General features: G+C 51.5%; 1 protein-coding gene across 4 annotated transcripts in view; it reads left to right on the top strand.

Annotated features, from left to right (window-relative positions):
- LOC140427820 (NHS-like protein 1) overlaps nucleotides 1-17,437 on the top strand; it is a 135,294-nt gene that overhangs the window by 92,520 nt on the left and 25,337 nt on the right. For 2 of the 4 annotated variants that reach the window (XM_072513518.1, XM_072513547.1), the window contains exons 3-6: nucleotides 6,211-6,338; nucleotides 8,617-8,676; nucleotides 12,414-12,606; nucleotides 13,842-13,973. In XM_072513518.1, the coding sequence (XP_072369619.1) occupies nucleotides 6,211-6,338; nucleotides 8,617-8,676; nucleotides 12,414-12,606; nucleotides 13,842-13,973 (513 nt within the window). The remainder of the gene's footprint in view (nucleotides 1-6,210; nucleotides 6,339-8,616; nucleotides 8,677-12,413; nucleotides 12,607-13,841; nucleotides 13,974-17,437) is intronic. The other 2 variants (XM_072513537.1, XM_072513526.1) reach the window with 2 other exon arrangements.

The following is a 17,437-nucleotide window of genomic DNA, read 5'->3' as shown; positions in this document are numbered from 1 at the left end:
ACAGCGAGTGTCAGTCCCGGACATGGGGAACAGCGAGTCTCGGTCCCGGACGTGGGGAACAGCGAGTCTCGGTCCCGGACGTGGGGAACAGCGCGATTCGGTCCCGGATGCCGGGAACAGCGAGTGTCAGTCCCGGACATGGGGAACAGCGAGTGTCAGTCCCGGACATGGGGAACAGCGAGTGTCAGTCCCGGACATGGGGAACAACAAGTCTCGGTCCCGGACGTGGGGAACAGCGAGTCTCGGTCCCGGACATGGGGAACAGCGAGTCTCGGTCCCGGACATGGGGAACAGCGAGTCTCGGTCCCGGACGTGGGGAACAGCGAGTCTCGGTCCCGGACGTGGGGAACAGCGAGGCTCGGTCCCGGACGTGGGGAACAGCGAGTCTCGGTCCCGGACATGGGGAACAACAAGTCTCGGTCCCGGACGTGGGGAACAGCGAGTCTCGGTCCCGGACGCCGGGAACAGCGAGTCTCGGTCCCGGACATGGGGAACAACAAGTCTCAGTCCTGGACATGGGGAACAACGAGTCTCGATCCCGGACGTGGGGAACAGCGAGTCTCGGTCCTGGACATGTGGAACAACGAGTCTCGGTCCCGGACGCCGGGAACAGCGAGTCTCGGTCCCGGACATGGGGAACAACAAGTCTCAGTCCTGGACATGGGGAACAACGAGTCTCGATCCCGGACGCCGGGAACAGCGAGTCTCGGTCCTGGACATGTGGAACAACGAGTCTCGATCCCGGACGCCGGGAACAGCGAGTCTCTGTACCGGACACCGGGATCAGCGAGTCTCCGTACCGGACACCGGGAACAGCGAGTCTCGGTCCCCGTCATCGGGAACAGCGAGACCCGGTCCAGGATGCCGGGAACAGCGTGTCTTGGTCCCGGACCCCGGGAACAACGAGTCTCGGTCCCGGACGTGGGGAACAGCGAGTCTCGGTCCCGGACGTGGGGAACAGCGATTCTCGGTCCCGGACATCGGGAACAGCGAGCCTCGGTCCCGGTCATCGGGAACAGCGAGCCTCGGTCCCGGACATCGGGAACAGCGAGTCTCGTTCCCGCACATCGGGAACAGCGAGTCCCGGTCCCGGTCATCAGGAACAGCGAGTCTCGGTCCCGGACATCGGGAACAGCGAGTCCCGGTCCCGGTCATCAGGAACAGCGAGTCTCGGTCCCGGACATGGGGAACAGCGAGTCTCGGTCCCGGACGTGGGGAACAGCGAGTCTCGGTCCTGGACATCAGGAACAGCGAGTCTCGGTCCCGGACATCGGGAACAGCGAGTCTCGGTCCTGGACGTGGGGAACAGCGAGTCTCGGTCCCGGACGTGGGGAACAGCGAGTCTCGGTCCCGGACATCAGGAACAGCGAGTCTCGGTCCTGGACATCAGGAACAGCAAGTCTCGGTCCCGGACGTCGGGAACAGTGCGTGTCGGTGCCTGACTTCGGGAACAGCGTGACTCAGTTCCAGACACCGGGGACAGCGAGTCTCTGTCCCGGTCGTCGGGAACAGTGCGTGTCGGTGCCAGACTTCGGGAACAGCGTGACTCCGTTCCAGACACCGGGGACAGCGAGTCACTGTCCCGGACGTCGGGAACAGTGCGTGTCGGTGCCAGACTTCGGGAACAGCGTGACTCCGTTCCAGACACCGGGCACAGCGAGTCTCTGTCCCGGACGTCGGGAACAGTGCGTGTCGGTGCCAGACTTCGGGAACAGCGTGACTCCGTTCCAGACACCGGGCACAGCGAGTCTCTGTCCCGGACATCGGGAACAGCGAGTCTCGGTCCCGGATGTCGGGAACAGTGCGTGTCGATGCAGGACATCGGGAACAGCGAGTCTCGGTCCCGGATATCGGGAACAGTGCATCTCGGTGCCTAACATCGGGAACAGTGCGTGCCGGAGCCGGACATCGGGAGCAGTGTGACTCCGTCCCGGATACCCACCGCAGTGTGCTGACAGGGTTGTAGGTCTCCCTCTGCAGTGAGGTATGTGCCTGGGTGAGCCGCGCAAGTCTCTGGTGTGGGATTTGAACCCACTGACCTGACTACGAGACAAGAGCACTCGCCACTGGGCTAGTTCACCAGCAATTCCGACAGCTGAAAATTCCTTCAGTGGCAAAGCAAAGGGGAGTATTGAGGAGTCTGTGTGCCTTCAGTTCGAAGGGTGGATGCTGCAGCTGCTGGTGAACCTCAGCCTCGAGTTGCTCATTTCTTTGTTTCTAGACGTGTGTGTCGGTCTTTGGGCAGAAGGTCACTGTGTGTCTGTCTGGCTCAATTCTCTGAGCGCATTGGTCCAGCTGCCACACTGCGATGGAGCTCACAATTTGTTTTCCTTCCTTTCTCTGGAGTTTCCACAAAGGGCCTGGTTGACGAAGGCCCGTGTGGCTGCTCTGTGTCGGCATTTCCTGTCTCCGCCATATGCCGGGGATAAGTGATGGTGGGGGCGGGGAACGGGTTCCGATGTAATGTAGCATTACCTCCTCCAGACAGCAGCTGGGAGTGAAAGAACGGTCATTAATTCACTGCCTGATCTGCGAATTATGCCTCAGCAGCCAGCCTTGTCTGTGCAAGTCAAGACGATCCTGTTACGGGGACCCTGAAAGAGAGTTGTCACATTATGGCAATGGTTTGCATGCCAAGACGCTCCACAGGAGCATCATAAAACAATGACAACAGGCCACATAAGGAGACAGGAGGTCGGATGATCAAATGCTTGGTCAAGGAAGTTTAAGGAGCTTCTTAAAGGAGGACAGCAGGGCAGAGGGATGTAGGGAGGGAATTTCAGAGCTTAGGGCCCAGGAACTGAAGGACCACCCAGGGGCAGAGCAATTAAGATAAGGGATGCACATGTGGGCAGATTTGGAGGAGCGCAGTCATCTCTGAGGGTTGAGGAGCTGGAGGAGATTGCAGAGATCAGGAGGAGCGAAGAGCTGGTAGGAGTTCGGAGTGCGTTGGGATAGTCAGGTCTGGAGATGACGAAGGCATGAATCACCTGCTTATAATGTTTTAAAATGGTAATAATAAGATAATAATCGCTTACTGCCACAAGTAGGCTTCAATGAAGTTACTGTGAAAAGCCCCTAGTCGCCACATTCCGGCGCCTGTTCGGGGAGGCCGGTACGGCAGTTGAACCCGCGCTGCTGGCCTTGTTCTGCATTACAAGTCAGCTGTTTAGCCCACTGTGCTAAACCAGCCCCTGGTCTTCCCCTTGCCCATGCCGTCCTTCACCAAGCAGAACAATTTCTGAGGTCGGACCTGAGTGGAATTCGGGTCAAATATCGGGAGATGTCATTTAATTCTGAGATACACAATTGTGGCACGGAGATTGGAGGTGAGAGAGAATCACAAAGTGTGAGTGCCAGAAAACAAGTGACCAAGCGGGCCGAAGAGACAGTGCGACGGAGAGAGAACATGTCAGACAGAGCGGGTGACGGGGAGAGAGCACGGATGGGAAAGTGAGTGTCAGAGAGTGACTGACAAAGAGGGCGAGGCAGAGACAGAGGGTTACATGGATTGGCCATTCCAAATTGCCCCTTACTGTCCAAAGGTGTGCAGGGTCGGTGGATTGGCCACGACCAATGTGCAGGGTTATGGGGAGAGGGCAGGGGAGTGGGTCGCTCTTTTTTGCGAGGGGCGGGACAGACTCGATGGGCCAATTGGCCTGCTCCACCTTTGGGGTTCTGTGGCGAGTCGGAGAGCGAGTGTATCAGCAACAGAGTTAGTGACGGAGAGATGGGCAGAAAGGAGAGGGAGAAGCTTGCACCCGCGTGAAAGGCAAGAGAGAACTGGTGTTGCTTTGCACTGCACCCCAGCAGGAAGAGATGACGAGCCAGCCATGTGGAAAAGCAGTGCTTGCCCGTGCCCAACACTAAACTGTTTCCTCATTGTCCATATTCTGCAGCTTCGAGGTGTAAAATGGAACCTGTGACCAAGTCTTGTTCAGCGCACATTCGGGACAGTTCGATTCAGAATCGCAGTGAAAGAAATGAATGACATTGATGAATTGGTACATGAATTTGGATTCAGGCAGGGGTTAGACCCTGAACACTGAGCTCCGAGCTATAACACCATTGATTGCCCAATGTGTGGTTGTGAGTCCAATACTCTTGGATAAATGGACCAGAGCTTGGCCATGACTATTCAAGAAGCTTATTTACTTATGAGGAATAGCTAAGCCATCTGTTCATAAAGTGCATTCTCAGGTCCTGCAAAGGGCAGTTCCCAATTAAGTACCTTTGAGTAAGGTCTTGTGTGACACAGTGGGCAGCGTCTCTGCCTCCGAACCAAGAAGCTCTGGGTTCAAGTCCCACCCCAGCACTTGATTGCCAAGGAAGGTGCGTTCATAACGGGACCGAAACCGACTGAGTATCAGCCTGTAAATCCTTCCGATACGCCTGATGGCCGCCAGGTGGCAAGAGGGGGAGAGTCTCCTGGTCAGCCCTCAAGCTATCGCCTCTGGCAACAAACTGGTGATCTGATTCAGGAAAAGCTAGCTTTGGAAACAGATAGAAGCACGTGCCTTTTCTGCCTCTCGCGTCCCCAGACGCACAAAAACCTCCCATGGTTTGTCCCACCATGTGTGTACTGGTCCTCTGAAGGAGCAATTTACCTAGCGCCCACTCCCTGCCTTTTCCCTGTAGCCCACTAGAGAAAGCACAGCAGCTAATTTGCACGCAGCAAACTCCCACAAACACCTTTGTGATAATGACCAGATAATCTTTTTGTGATGCCCTTTGAGGTGGCGATCGGCTGAGGCACCACAGATAACTCCCCTACTCCTCTTTGAAGTAGGGCAGGTTCAATTAGAGGCTGGTTTAGCGCAGTGGGCTAAACAGCTGGCTTGCAATGCAGAACAATGCCAGCAGCGCGGGTTCAATTCCCGCACCGGCCTCCCCGAACAGGCGCCGGAATGTGGCGACTAGGGGCTTTTCACAGTAACTTCATTGAAGCCTACTTGTGACAATAAGCGATTATTATTATTTAACCGCCTCTCTCTCAGTGTTGCTCCCTCAGCGCTGCACTGGGAGTGTCAGCCTTACCTTTGTGCACAAGGCCTGGGCTAAGACGTGAACCTTCCAGGCTTTTGACTCCGAGTTGGGAGTTTACTCCCTCAGCCAGTGCTGATGCACGCAACAGCTGAAGGGCTGCTTTGCCTCACCGCCACTTGCTGCCCTAGCCTCGTATTCCGTCATCCCCTGGCTGCACTGGGATAATGGCCAATTTTTACAGAAAGGACCCTCCCCCCTCCTCCCCTGGGGTCTCGGGCTAGACAGAATGTTGCCGCCTCATCTGTAAATTAATGCAGCTTACTCCCAGTAATACCATCTGAAAGGGATTAATGAGCTTTTAAGCACCTTCTGCCACTCGATAAATTTCTAAGTTGCAGCAAGGCCAGAATCGGGAATGACCCACAGAAGCACATAACCCGAAAAAAGACAAACGCAGGACGGTTCATTAATGACGTTGAATTATATAGGACGATCAGAACACTCGGCCCAACAGGCCCACATGAGCCTCCTCCCATCCCCCCCATCCCTCTTCGTCTTAATCCAATCAGCATATTCCATTCCTTTCTCCATTTATCAAGCTTGCCCTTAAATGTCGTTTGCCTTGACTTAGGAGAACGCTCACGCACATCTCGTAGAGCGACACCAAGGCCAGTTGCAGCAGTCCCAGACATCGGGAATAGTGAGTCTCGAGTCCCAGATAACAATCGGGTACAGCGAATCTCCGTCCCCGGACAACATCATGCTGCCCTGGCTCAGGAGGCCAAGTCTGGGATATGGCGTGGAATCTATGAGCAGGATTTTTCACCCCGCGCTGCGTGCTTTCCGCTGGCGGAGGCAGCTCACCATTGGCCCCTGGCCAGATCTTCCAGTCCTGCCGAGGTCTGTGCCATTTTGTGTGGCTCGCCCATTCCCGACGCCGGGGAACCTGCCACGGAAAATCTCGCCCGAGGATTCTACGGTTCTATGTCTGTACCGCCCAAGGCAACATAGAACACCCAGTCTAGGTATGTTTAATGGTGAATATCAGCAGCTGTGTCGGAAACCCCAGTACCCGGTGGACGAGGTGCTGAGTGCCAGTCGGGGTCTCCGGGCATTGATGTGAATTTAAACAAAGGGTGAATTGGTTTTGCTTCTAACAGATGCTGCAATTTACACTCGGGCTGCTCTCAGTCTCTCTCCCTCTCTCTTACTGTGTGCCTGCAGACTGTGATAAACTAAGGAAGGATGGTTTTCGCAGTTCCCAGTACTACTCCCAGGGCCCGATATTCGCCTCGTCATCATCCCATCTCTCTGCAAGTTGCCTGGATGAGGAGGAAGATCAGGAGCGAATGGTAAGTCTGACTAACAATCTCTTTGAGGCCGTCTGGTGAAACCTTTCCCCTTGCTTGCCTTTTCCGGCGTCTGAAACCTAATGAAGGATATTGCATTGTCACATCATGTTGGGAGGGAAGTGTGGGGGATGGGATGGGCGTGTGTCAACCCGAGAAAATTTTGCTACACTCCGCTCAAACGCCCGTTCCCTCAGTGGCGATGTTAAACTGAATACTTTGTCTTTTATTTGAGCCCTTATTCAGTTGAGAGAGGAAATGTCCCAGGCGTGTGTTTTGGTAAAATCAATAAACGTTATTTGAGAAGCATCGCGAGATAGATTGCACCAGTTCAACTCCTCCCCCTCTATTTCTACGCTTTCCAATTCATGAAGCCTTTCATCGACCAACGACCCTAATCAGTCAGACGCTAATACAAAAAGCAAAATCCTGCAGAGTCCAGCGATCTAAAAAAAACCCAGAAGATAATGGGGAAATACTCCACAGCATCTGTGGAGAGAGAAACAGAGTTAACATTTCAAGCCTATGCCTTATCGACAGGGCTCTGTGACTTCGTTCATAGCACTCCTGTCTCTGAGTCGGAAATCCGAGTCCACTGCCAGGATAAAAACTCTATACTAAAGGTCCGGAGCAGTACTGAGAAAGGCTACGTCGTTGATGGTGCTGTAAACCCTCCCTCCCTCTCTCATGTGGGTGTGAAAGATGCCATGGCCCTACTTTGAAGAAGAGCAGCAGGGCATTTTCCCAGTGGCCTGACCAACAGTTATTCCTGGCAAAAAAAATGATTATCTGGTCACTTTCCGATTGCTATTTGTGGGGGCTTTCTGTGCGTAAATTGGCTGCATTAAAACAATGATTGCACTTCAAAAGCATTGCACTGGCTGTAAGACTTTTTGTGGCATATGAATCATAGAATTTACAGTGCAGAAGGAGACCATTCGGCCCATCGAGTCTGCACCAGTTCTTTGGAACAGTGACCCAAGCCGGAATCGAACCTGGGACCCTGGAGCTGTGAAGCAATTGTGCTATCCACAAGGCTACCGTGCTGCCCCTAATGACTCATTCCGGGGATCGTTGCCCTCTACCCTCACACAAGCCTACCCAAGGTCCACACCTCCACCCTATCCCCATAACCCAGTAACCCCACCCAACACTAAGGGCAATTATGGACACTAAGGGCAATTTAGCACGACCAATCCACCTAACCTGCACGTCTTTGGGCTGTGGGAGGAAACCGGAGCACCCGGAGGAAACCCACACAGACACGGGGAGAACGTGCAGACTCCGCACAGACAGTGACCCAAGCCGGGACCCAAACCCGGACCCTCTGGATTAGAAGTCATGGTGGTTGTTAAAGGTGCGATGTAAATGCAAGTCTTTCTTTCCACCACCTCATATTGTGGTTATACCAGTAACCCTCGAGGGTTGGGCCAGTAAGGTCACTAATTCCAATTTCACCCAGGGCGGGTTATAAAAGTGTGAAAACGTTTTTTTTTAATTGCCCATCCCTAATTGCACTGAGGGCATTTAAGAGTCAGCCACATTGCTGTGGGTCTGCAGTCCCATGTAAGCCGACCAGGCAGATTTCCCTCCCTAAAGGACATTCGTGAACCGGATTTTTACGGCAATCGACAATGGTTACCGTTGGACATTTAATTCTGGATTTTTATTGAGTTCAAATTTCACTATCTGCCGTGGTGGGATTCGAAGCCAGGTCCCCAGGCCCTGGATCTACTGGATTTGTTATCCAATGACAATACCACTACACCACTGCCACCCCAGTGAATAAATCATTCACTTCTGCCCATCTTCAGGATGCAGGCAACCTTTCGCCCATATATGGTTGGGCCGACATCAAACTCCACTCCCACACTGCATGTTTGGCACTTATTGTCCTGAATGCAACTGGGTGTGAGCAGTAAATGCTGCCCTGCCTGTTTATCGGCATCCTAAAATAGGTAGAGTCGGTGGTTACAGTTTGGCTTGGATTATATTTGATCCTCCTTCACATTCATCATTTCTCAGGGCAGAGTTCAAGTGTTTTCTCAGCGCTAAAATCAAAATGTTTACCATTCTAAAGCTGCATTTCAAAGCCCTTAAACCGACTGTCCTCCCTTGTGATGTAATTGTGCAATGGTCGTGCTAACAAATTCAATAGGGCATTATCAGGTTCTTTACGAAGGCACTAACCAGTTAAAACAGATATGCTTATGTGGCCTGCAGTTATTTTAGTCACTTTTTTTTTGTTCTTTCTTTCTTCTGTTCTGTTCTTTTACTCCAGCAACATAGCTTCTTAAGTTGCCTTAGTCTCTGCTGCCATTTGACTTCATGGAAAAAACAGGTACACACACGCCACACACTAGCTCGGCAAACTGCTTTGCTTACCTCGGCCATGTCTGCAGTCCCCCGTAGACCCTGATCGTAGACCCTGTTCCTCCCTTCACCGGGTTCCTGCGGCCTCTTCTCTTCCATTGCACTGCACCGCACACTTGAGAAGATGCTGCCGTTTGCTTTGCCTCAATTCACAGCGGCAATCGCAAATTGCTTGGCTTGATATTGTATTTTGCACGGCAAACACTGCCCACCGCTGCTACCATCTTCCATTGATTGCTCTTAATCCCTGCGTGCTAGCAGCTCCACCCCGTATCCATCCCGCCCTTGAAGCCATTGGTTCTCGCTGAGTTGATGTTCTATGGCCCCATGCACACCTCCCTTGGCAGACCCAAGTGAACACTCCACGTGCCTGTGCCTGAACGGGGAGAGTCAGCAGATCAATTGCCCCTCGTGTACCCGACCAGGCGCCGGAATGTGGCGACTGGGGGATTTTCGCAGTAACTTCAGTGCAGTGTTAATGTAAGCCTACTTGTGACACTAATAAAGATTATCATGCCCTCGCACGTTGTACACATCCGTGTATGTTCTGCTGGGTGGTAATCAGGAGTGTCTGACCCTTGAGCACTGAGGCCAGTTATATCACCCCTAACGCTAACCTGGCTGGAGATATGCCTTGTCCGCTGTGGCTCAGTTGGAGAACTGAGGTTCTGGGTTTGAGTCCCACTCCAGGAGCTGAGGACACAAGTGACACTCCAGTGCAGTACTGGGACTGTGCTGCACTGTTGGAGGTGCCATCCTTCAGATGAGAAGAGGCCCTGTTCAGGTGGATATTAAAAATCCCCTGAAACCAGGGAGTTATCCCTGGTGTCCTGCCCAATATTTATCCCTCATCCTATATTACAAAGCGTTTATTACATCACTGCGTGTGGGATCTTGCTGTGCGCATACCGGCTGCCGCATTTCCTCCATTACAATAAGCCTGGCTGTAAAATGCTTTGCGCCTGCTGATTGTGAGAAGCATTACATTTAATGTGTTTTATTCCGATCACTGCAGCCAGGGGTGGTGGAATGGAGTGTGGGACCTTCTGGCCTCTCATTGGCTCTGCCAACTGATCTGTGCGGGAAATTCAGTTCTCTTTTTGAAAAGTAATTTCTCATTAGCACAGTCCAATTAGTATTGGCAACATTACAGCCCAGGCCATGTTCCCGATCAATGGTCTGCACCAAGTCCCCTCTCACTAATACTCCACATCACGGAGTGACGAGATGCTTCTCGATACCGTCAACATCCAACGTATTGAGCTCTTCTTTTTAAGTACACCACCCTGGGTGTTTAGTGAGTAATTCATCGGAAAGCTTTTTGACATCACCATCTGCCATATGATTTCTCAGCAGTAACTATGAGCCTTAAACCGCCCAGAGCCCCACCAGCCACGAGGCACTGATTGTGCAGGAAGGGAGAATAACTCGAATATGATTCACATCAGTCGGTTTAATAGAGTCCTTTCATTTGCACTAGGGATTCTGGGAGGGCGTCCTGTCCACATTCAATTTCCTTGATATGTGTCGTGTGTCAGCCGTGGCTCAGTTGGTAGCATCCTCGTATCCAAGTCCCAAAGGTTCTGGGTTCAAGTCGTACTCGAGGGCTTGAGCAAGACTGACAATATTTCAAAGGGGAACAGGGGTGTTATTCCTGATGTCCTGGCCAATTCTTCAATGACCATCACAAAAACAGAATATCTGGTCATTATCACATCTCTGTATGTGGAAGCTTACTGTGCAAATTGGCGGCTATTTTGCAACAGAGATTACACTTCAAAAAGTATTTCATTAACTCGAAAACCCTCTTGAAAAGTAAGATAGAAATGTAGGTCTTTCTTCCTGTTATCTCCAATGGACAGAAAGCAAACAAAGTGTACTGAATCCTACCTCTGGGAATGTTGCCAGAGGGATGCACAAAGGATAAGAACATGTGAATTAGGAGCAAGAGTCTGTCATTCGGCCCATCGAGCCTGCTTCGCCATTAGATAAGATCATGGCTGATGCGATTGTGGCCGTAACTCCACTTTTCGATGTGTGTGTATGTGCTGCCTGTGTGTGTGTATATGTGCTGCGTGTGTGTGTGTATGTGCTGCGTGTGTATGTGCTGCGTGTGTGTGTGTGTATGTGCTGCATGTGTGCGCTGCGGGTATATGTGTGTACTGCGCTGTATGCGAGTGTGTGTGCTGCGGGTGTATGTGTGTACTGCGCTGTGTGTGCGTGTCTGTGTGCTGTGTGTGTGTATGTGCTTCATGTGTGTGCTGCGGGTATATGTGTGTACTGCGCTGTGTGTGCGTGTCTGTGTGCTGTGTGTGTGTGCTGCGTGTCTGTGTTTCTGGCTCAGATCTGCTTGTACGCCTTCCGCCCATTGGAGAGTGATGGGGGTTTCTGTGTCGCTTCCCGCGTTTTTCCCTTTTACTACCTCAGCTGCTCTTAACCCCTTGCTTCCAGCCGCTTGCTGTGATGTGGAATTAAACAATGATTGAACTGAACAACAAGAGTGGAGTGGGTGGTGGCTCGCTGGGAATGAGAAGAGGAACTCATTGGTGGGTTAATGAGGGTTAAGATGCGAGTAAAATACAAGAGTGGCTTGGGATTTTCAGCCTGGCACACAGATCTAGACGAGGATATTTCAGAGATGTAAGATGGTTACAGGAGTGTCAGGTAAATATTGTTTTCCATAGACTCAAACAAGTACCAGGTAAATGTTAAGGCTGAGGTCAGGCTTTTCGCCCCAAGTGTGACCAAACCTCTGGAATACATTCCAGGAAGAGCAATGGAGAGAAACACGTTTCAGAAATAATTGGATGCTGAAGTTTGGGAAACTTTAGGGCATTTCCGGATGACCGAATTAAAATGGTCTTGATCCTCCCTCACTAGCCCCCACAATCTCCATTACTATCAGATTGCACAAGAACCACTTCTTTGTACTCCACGAACAATTGGCGGCAATTCTGCTCTGATCACCAAGGCCACCAGCGTTGAGTTTAACAAAAGATAATGAATGGATTGAACCACACAGCCTCAATTTAGCAATGGCCAATCCACCTACCCTGCCCATCTTTGGGTTGTGGGGGGCGAAACCCACGCAAACACGGGGAGAATGTGCAAACTCCACACGGACAGTGACCCAGAGCCGAGATCAAACCCGGGTCCTTGGCGCCTTGAGGCAGCAGTGCTAACCACTGCGCCACCGTGCCGCCCCTACTCTGGAATATAAAGGGAGTCTCAGTAATGGTGACTCTAACAGCTGTCATCAATTGTTGTAAAAAACCCTCTGGTTCACTATTATCCATTATCTGGTCTGGCCTACGTCTGGCACCAGATGTGGTTGACTTTTAACTGCCCTCTGAAAATTCCAAGCAAGACACTCAGTTTAAGGGCAATTAGGGGTGGACCTGCCAATGATGCCCACGTCCCACGAAAGAAGGTTGTTTAGGCCGGGGGTGTCAACTGAAAATGTCGAAACGCAAATTGGTAGATTTTTGTTGGTAAGGGTAGTCGCTGTTACAACACTAAGGCAGGTGAATAGAGTTAAGAAACAGGTCAATCGTATGGTGGAGCAGTTTTGAGGAGGCCTACTCCTCTTCATAGAGAAAGAAGGGGCTCTGAGGAACACAGTGGGAAAGGTGAAAAAAAAATGGGATAGGCTTGCCGGACCAAGTTGGACCCTTTCCTAAAAATGTCTCTTGCCTGTTTGTGAAGTCCACAGTTTCACCCCCTGATGAGGAAATGCTGTACAATTCGAGGAGACCTAAAACCCCGGTGTCCAGTGACCTCTCCGAGATCGATGTCCAGACCAACTGGACCAAGGCCCTACCCCTGCCCACTCCAGAGGAGAGGATGCGCCAACAGGCCCAGGCGGTACAGAGTGATGTCATCCCAATAAACGTAACAGGTGCGTACGTGGTGGGCTCATGGAAGAGCTCTTCATAAGACAGCGGCGAACTTTGGCAGCATCACAGCCAGCGGTGAACATATCGTCGTGATTTTGTGCTGTAAATCCGATGAAGTGTATATCAATAAAATACTGCTATTGAACAGGGCAGCGAGGGAGAAACTGGCCCCCATTGGTGGAAGGGTCGAGAACCAGAAGACACTGATTTAAGGTGATTGACAAAAGAAGCAATGGTGACGTGGAGGAGAAGCCTCCTTTCACACACAGCCTGGTTAGGATGTGATGCATCCTACCTGAGTGTGTGAAGGAAGCAGATTCGATCACGGGTTTCTAAAGGGAACTGGATAATTATCTGAAGAGAAAAAAGACTTGCGGGGGGGGGGGGGGGGGGGGGGGGGGGGGGTGGATGTGGCACTAGGGGAGTTGCTCTTGCAGAGAACTAGCATGGGGATGTCAGGCCAAATGGCAAATTTCTGGGCACAGTGGCCTTGGGTGACTGTCTGTGCGGAGTCTGCACGTTCTCGCCGTGCCTGCGTGGGTTTCCTCCGGGCGCTCTAGTTTCCCCTCTCAGTCCAAAGATGTGCAGGTTGCGCGGGGTTGTGGGGGATAAAGGCGGGGTGTGGGCCTAGGTAGGGTACTCTTTCAGAGGGTCGGAGCAGACTCGATGGGCCGAATGGCCTCCTTCTGCACTGTAGGGATTCTATGGACTGGAATCGATTGATATGCGGACCACGTGGGGAGGTGGAGTTGATGTTGAAGATCAACATTGATCTTGCTTATGGCCGAACAGATATGAGGGAGCGTATGGCCTACTCCTGCACCTATCTGCTTGACCATATTCCTTTTGCCCGCACAGAACGACAGATCCCTGTGTATGAATGTCGCTTCTAGCAAACTTAATTGAGCCACATTATATTCTTGTGCTCTAGGGTGCCCCAGCATACCAGGCATTCCGGCTTGTCTTAATTGGCCATTGTATACGGAGTTGAAACACATCAGCCTCAATCTCCGATGTCAGAACTAAACGGCTTCCTCCTCTTCAATCTCGCCATCATTAGTTGGTCGCGGGAATAGTAGTTTGGTAAAACCCGAGTGCCTCAGTTGGCAGCCGTGTTGGTGTGGGGCAGGGGTCACTGGGCGGAACCCAGACCAGCTCAGGACGGCGGGTTGAATGACTGGATTGGGCGATCGCTGTGTGTAGTAACGTTGCTGTACTTACTCTGCTGCTTCCTAAGGCGAGAACTTCGATCGCCAGGCGGGCACCAGGCGGTCCCTCGTCCGCTCGGACACCGCGCTGAGGCGGCCCACGAGAATCAAACGGAGAAAGACAATCACCGGGCTACCTGACACCGTCCAGAAGGAACTAGGTATGGCTGATCAGCACTGTATTCACCGCCCTCCCCTCTCCCTTCTCATCTATCGTCATGCCTGTGTTCCTCTGTGTCCGTGTATGTATTAACCAGTAGTTTTCATCCATCTCCTGCCAATACAGTCTGATAGCCAGCAGTTAAAGGTTCCAGGGAGAACGGTGTTGTCTGGACAGGGACAAGGAAGGGACCGAGAATGTCTTATGGAGGGCTTGTTCCACTCAGTTCTCAATGTCATTGAAAGATATTTGAATCCGCGACAGTATTTGGAAATGTTCACCAGCTGTAGCTGAAGTGAGGAGGAGATCCATTCTCCATGCGAGGGACAACCTGCTGGAGTTTCTCCACAGAAGTGTCTTGAAGGGCTTTTCTCAGCTCTCCCTCTCCCTCATTGACGGCTCAATCGGCCTGAGACAAGTGGCATAGTGAGATTGATTGATTGATTGATTTATTGTCACATGTACCGAAGTACAGTGAAAAATATTTTTCTGCGGCCAAGGGAGCGCACACAGTACGCACATAGTAGACAAAAGAATAATCGACAGTGTACATTGACAAACAGTGATTGGTTACAGTGCGGAACAAGGGGCCAAACAAAGCAAATACAGGAGCAAGAGCAGCAGAGGGCGTCGTGAATAGTGTTCTTACAGGGAACAGATCAGTCCGAGGGGGGAGTCGTTGAGGAGTCTTGTAGCTGTGGGGAAGAAGCTGTTCCTATGTCTGGATGTGCGGGTCTTCAGACTTCTGTATCCTCTGCCTGATGAAAGGGTCTGGAAGAAGGCAGTGGTCTCTGATAATGCTGTCTGCCTTCCTGAGGCAGCGAGAGGTGTAGACAGAATCAATGTGGGGGTGGCAAGTCTGTGCGATGTGTTGAGCTGAGTTCACCACACTCTTGCAGTTTCTTGCAATCTTGGGCCGAGCAGTTGCCACACCAAGTACTGGCAGCTGCTCTGTGCTGAGTGGGATGATATCATCAGTTAGGGGGCAGGGAAGAGGGTTGCAGTTGGCCTCAGCACCCCAGGATTCTTAATTGCTGCCCAGGGACCCCCCAAGCCCCCACTGGAAAGGATGAGTGTGAGGTAGGATTGGGATCAAGCAGGGGAGCCTGGGATGCTCGCAACAGTCTTGGTAACACTCTGCGATTTGGCTGTATTCTGTTGTCACCGTCGGAGAGAATGAGAAAAAGGAGGGGGGGGGAGGAAAGAAAAAGAGAAATGAGAGGAGAGAAAGATGACAGAGCGAAGAAAGAGAACAGGGAGAGAATTAATCAGCGGGGGAGAAAGAGAGAGGTGAGAGGAAAAGAAAAGGGAGAGCGGGGGAAGGGAGAGGAAGAGAGTTGGGGAGAGAGCATGAGGGGAGGAAAAACTGGGAGAAAAGTGAGGAAGAGAAAGAAGGATGAACCAAGTTAATGATGTGCCATTAATTTCCCTCCGTTTAGTTGAAGGGAGTATTCTCAACGAATGGAGCCTTGTTCTGCTCGGTTCTCAATGTTATTGAAAGATGTTTGAATCCACTACAGTGTTTGGAATTGTTCAACAGCTGTAGCTAATGTAGAGCTTCATTCTCCATGTAAAGGACAAGCTGCTGGAGTTTCTCCACAGTAAATGCTTTTAATGCATGTGTGCTGGGTTAGTTCGCATGGCCATGCTCTGCGTCAGCTCTCCCGTGTTCACATCATTAAAAGCGTCTCCCTAGGGGCCGCACGGTGGCGCAGTGGGTCAGCACTGCGGCCTCACGGCGCTGAGGTCCCAGGTTCGATCCCAGCTCTGGGTCACTGTCCGCGTGGAACAAAGAACAAAGAAAAGTACAGCACAGGAACAGGCCCTTCGGCCCTCCAAGCCCGTGCCGACCATGCTGCTCGACTAAACTACAATCTTCTACACTTCCTGGGTCCGTATCCCTCTATTCCCATCCTATTCATGTATTTGCCAAGATGCTCCTTAAATGTCACTATCGTCCCTGCTTCCACCATCTCCTCCGGTAGCGAGTTGCAGGCACCCACTACCCTCTGTGTAAAAAAACTTGCCTCGTACATCTACTCTAAACCTTGCCCCTCTCACCTTAAATATATGCCCCCTAGTAATTGACCCCTCTACCCTGGGGAAAAGCCTCTGACTATCCATTCTGTCTATGCCCCTCATAATTTTGTAGACCTCTATCAGGTCGCCCCTCAACCTCCGTCGTTCCAGTGAGAACAAACAGAGTTTATTCAACCGCTCCTCATAGCTAATGCCCTCCATACCAGGCAACATTCTGGTAAATCTCTTCTGCACCCTCTCTAAAGCCTCCACATCCTTCTGGTAGTGTGGCGACCAGAATTGAACACTATACTCCAAGTGAGGCCTAACTAAGGTTCTATACAGCTGCAACATGACTTGCCAATTCTTATACTCAATGCCCCGGCCAATGAAGGCAAGCATGCCGTATGCCTTCTTGACTACCTTCTCCACCTGTGTTGCCCCTTTCAGTGACCTGTGGACCTGTACACCTAGATCTCTCTGACTGTCAATACTCTTGAGGGTTCCACCATTCACTGTATATTCCCTACCTGCATTAGACCTTCCAAAATGCATTACCTCACATTTCTCCGGATTAAACTCCATCTGCCATCTCGCTGCCCAAGTCTCCAAACGATCTAAATCCTGCTGTATCCTCTGACAGTCCTCATCGCTATCCGCTATTCCACCAACCTTTGTGTCGTCTGCAAACTTACTAATCAGACCAGTTACATTTTCATCCAAATCATTTATATATACTTCAAACAGCAAAGGTCCCAGCACTGATCCCTGCGGAACACCACTAGTCACAGCCCTCCAATTAGAAAACCACCCTTCCATTGCTACTCTCTGCCTTCTATAACCTAGCCAGTTCTGTATCCACCTTGCCAGCTCACCCCGAATCCTGTGTGACTTCACCTTTTGTACCAGTCTACCATGAGGGACCTTGTCAAAGTCCTTACTGAAGTCCATATAGACAACATCCACTGCCCTACCTGCATCAATCAACTTTGTGACCTCTTCGAAAAAAACTCTATCAAGTTAGTGAGACACGACCTCCCCTTCACAAAACCATGCTGCCTCTCACTAATATGTCCATTTGCTTCCAAATGGGAGTAGATAGGGCAGCACGGTAGCATAGTGGTTAGCACAATTGCTTCACAGCTCCAGGGTTCCAGGTTTGATTCCCGGCTTGGGTCACTGTCTGTGCGGAGTCTACACATTCTCCCCGTGTGTGCGTGGGTTTCCTCCGTGTGCTCCGGTTTCCTCCCACAGTCCAAAGATGTGCGGGTTAGGTGGATTGGCCATGCTAAATTGCCCTTAGTGTTGGGTGGGGTTACTGGATTATGGGGATAGGGTGGAGGTGTGGACCTTGGTTAGGGTGCTCCTTCCAAGAGCCGGTGCAGACTCAATGGGCCGAATGGCCTCCTTCTGCACTGTAAACTCTATGATCTAGATCCTGTCTCG

This window comes from Scyliorhinus torazame, chromosome 1, assembly GCF_047496885.1.
Source record: "Scyliorhinus torazame isolate Kashiwa2021f chromosome 1, sScyTor2.1, whole genome shotgun sequence".
Lineage (NCBI taxonomy): Eukaryota > Metazoa > Chordata > Chondrichthyes > Carcharhiniformes > Scyliorhinidae > Scyliorhinus > Scyliorhinus torazame.
Note: the sequence above shows the minus strand (reverse complement) of the source record. Positions and strands in the feature narration are given on the sequence as shown.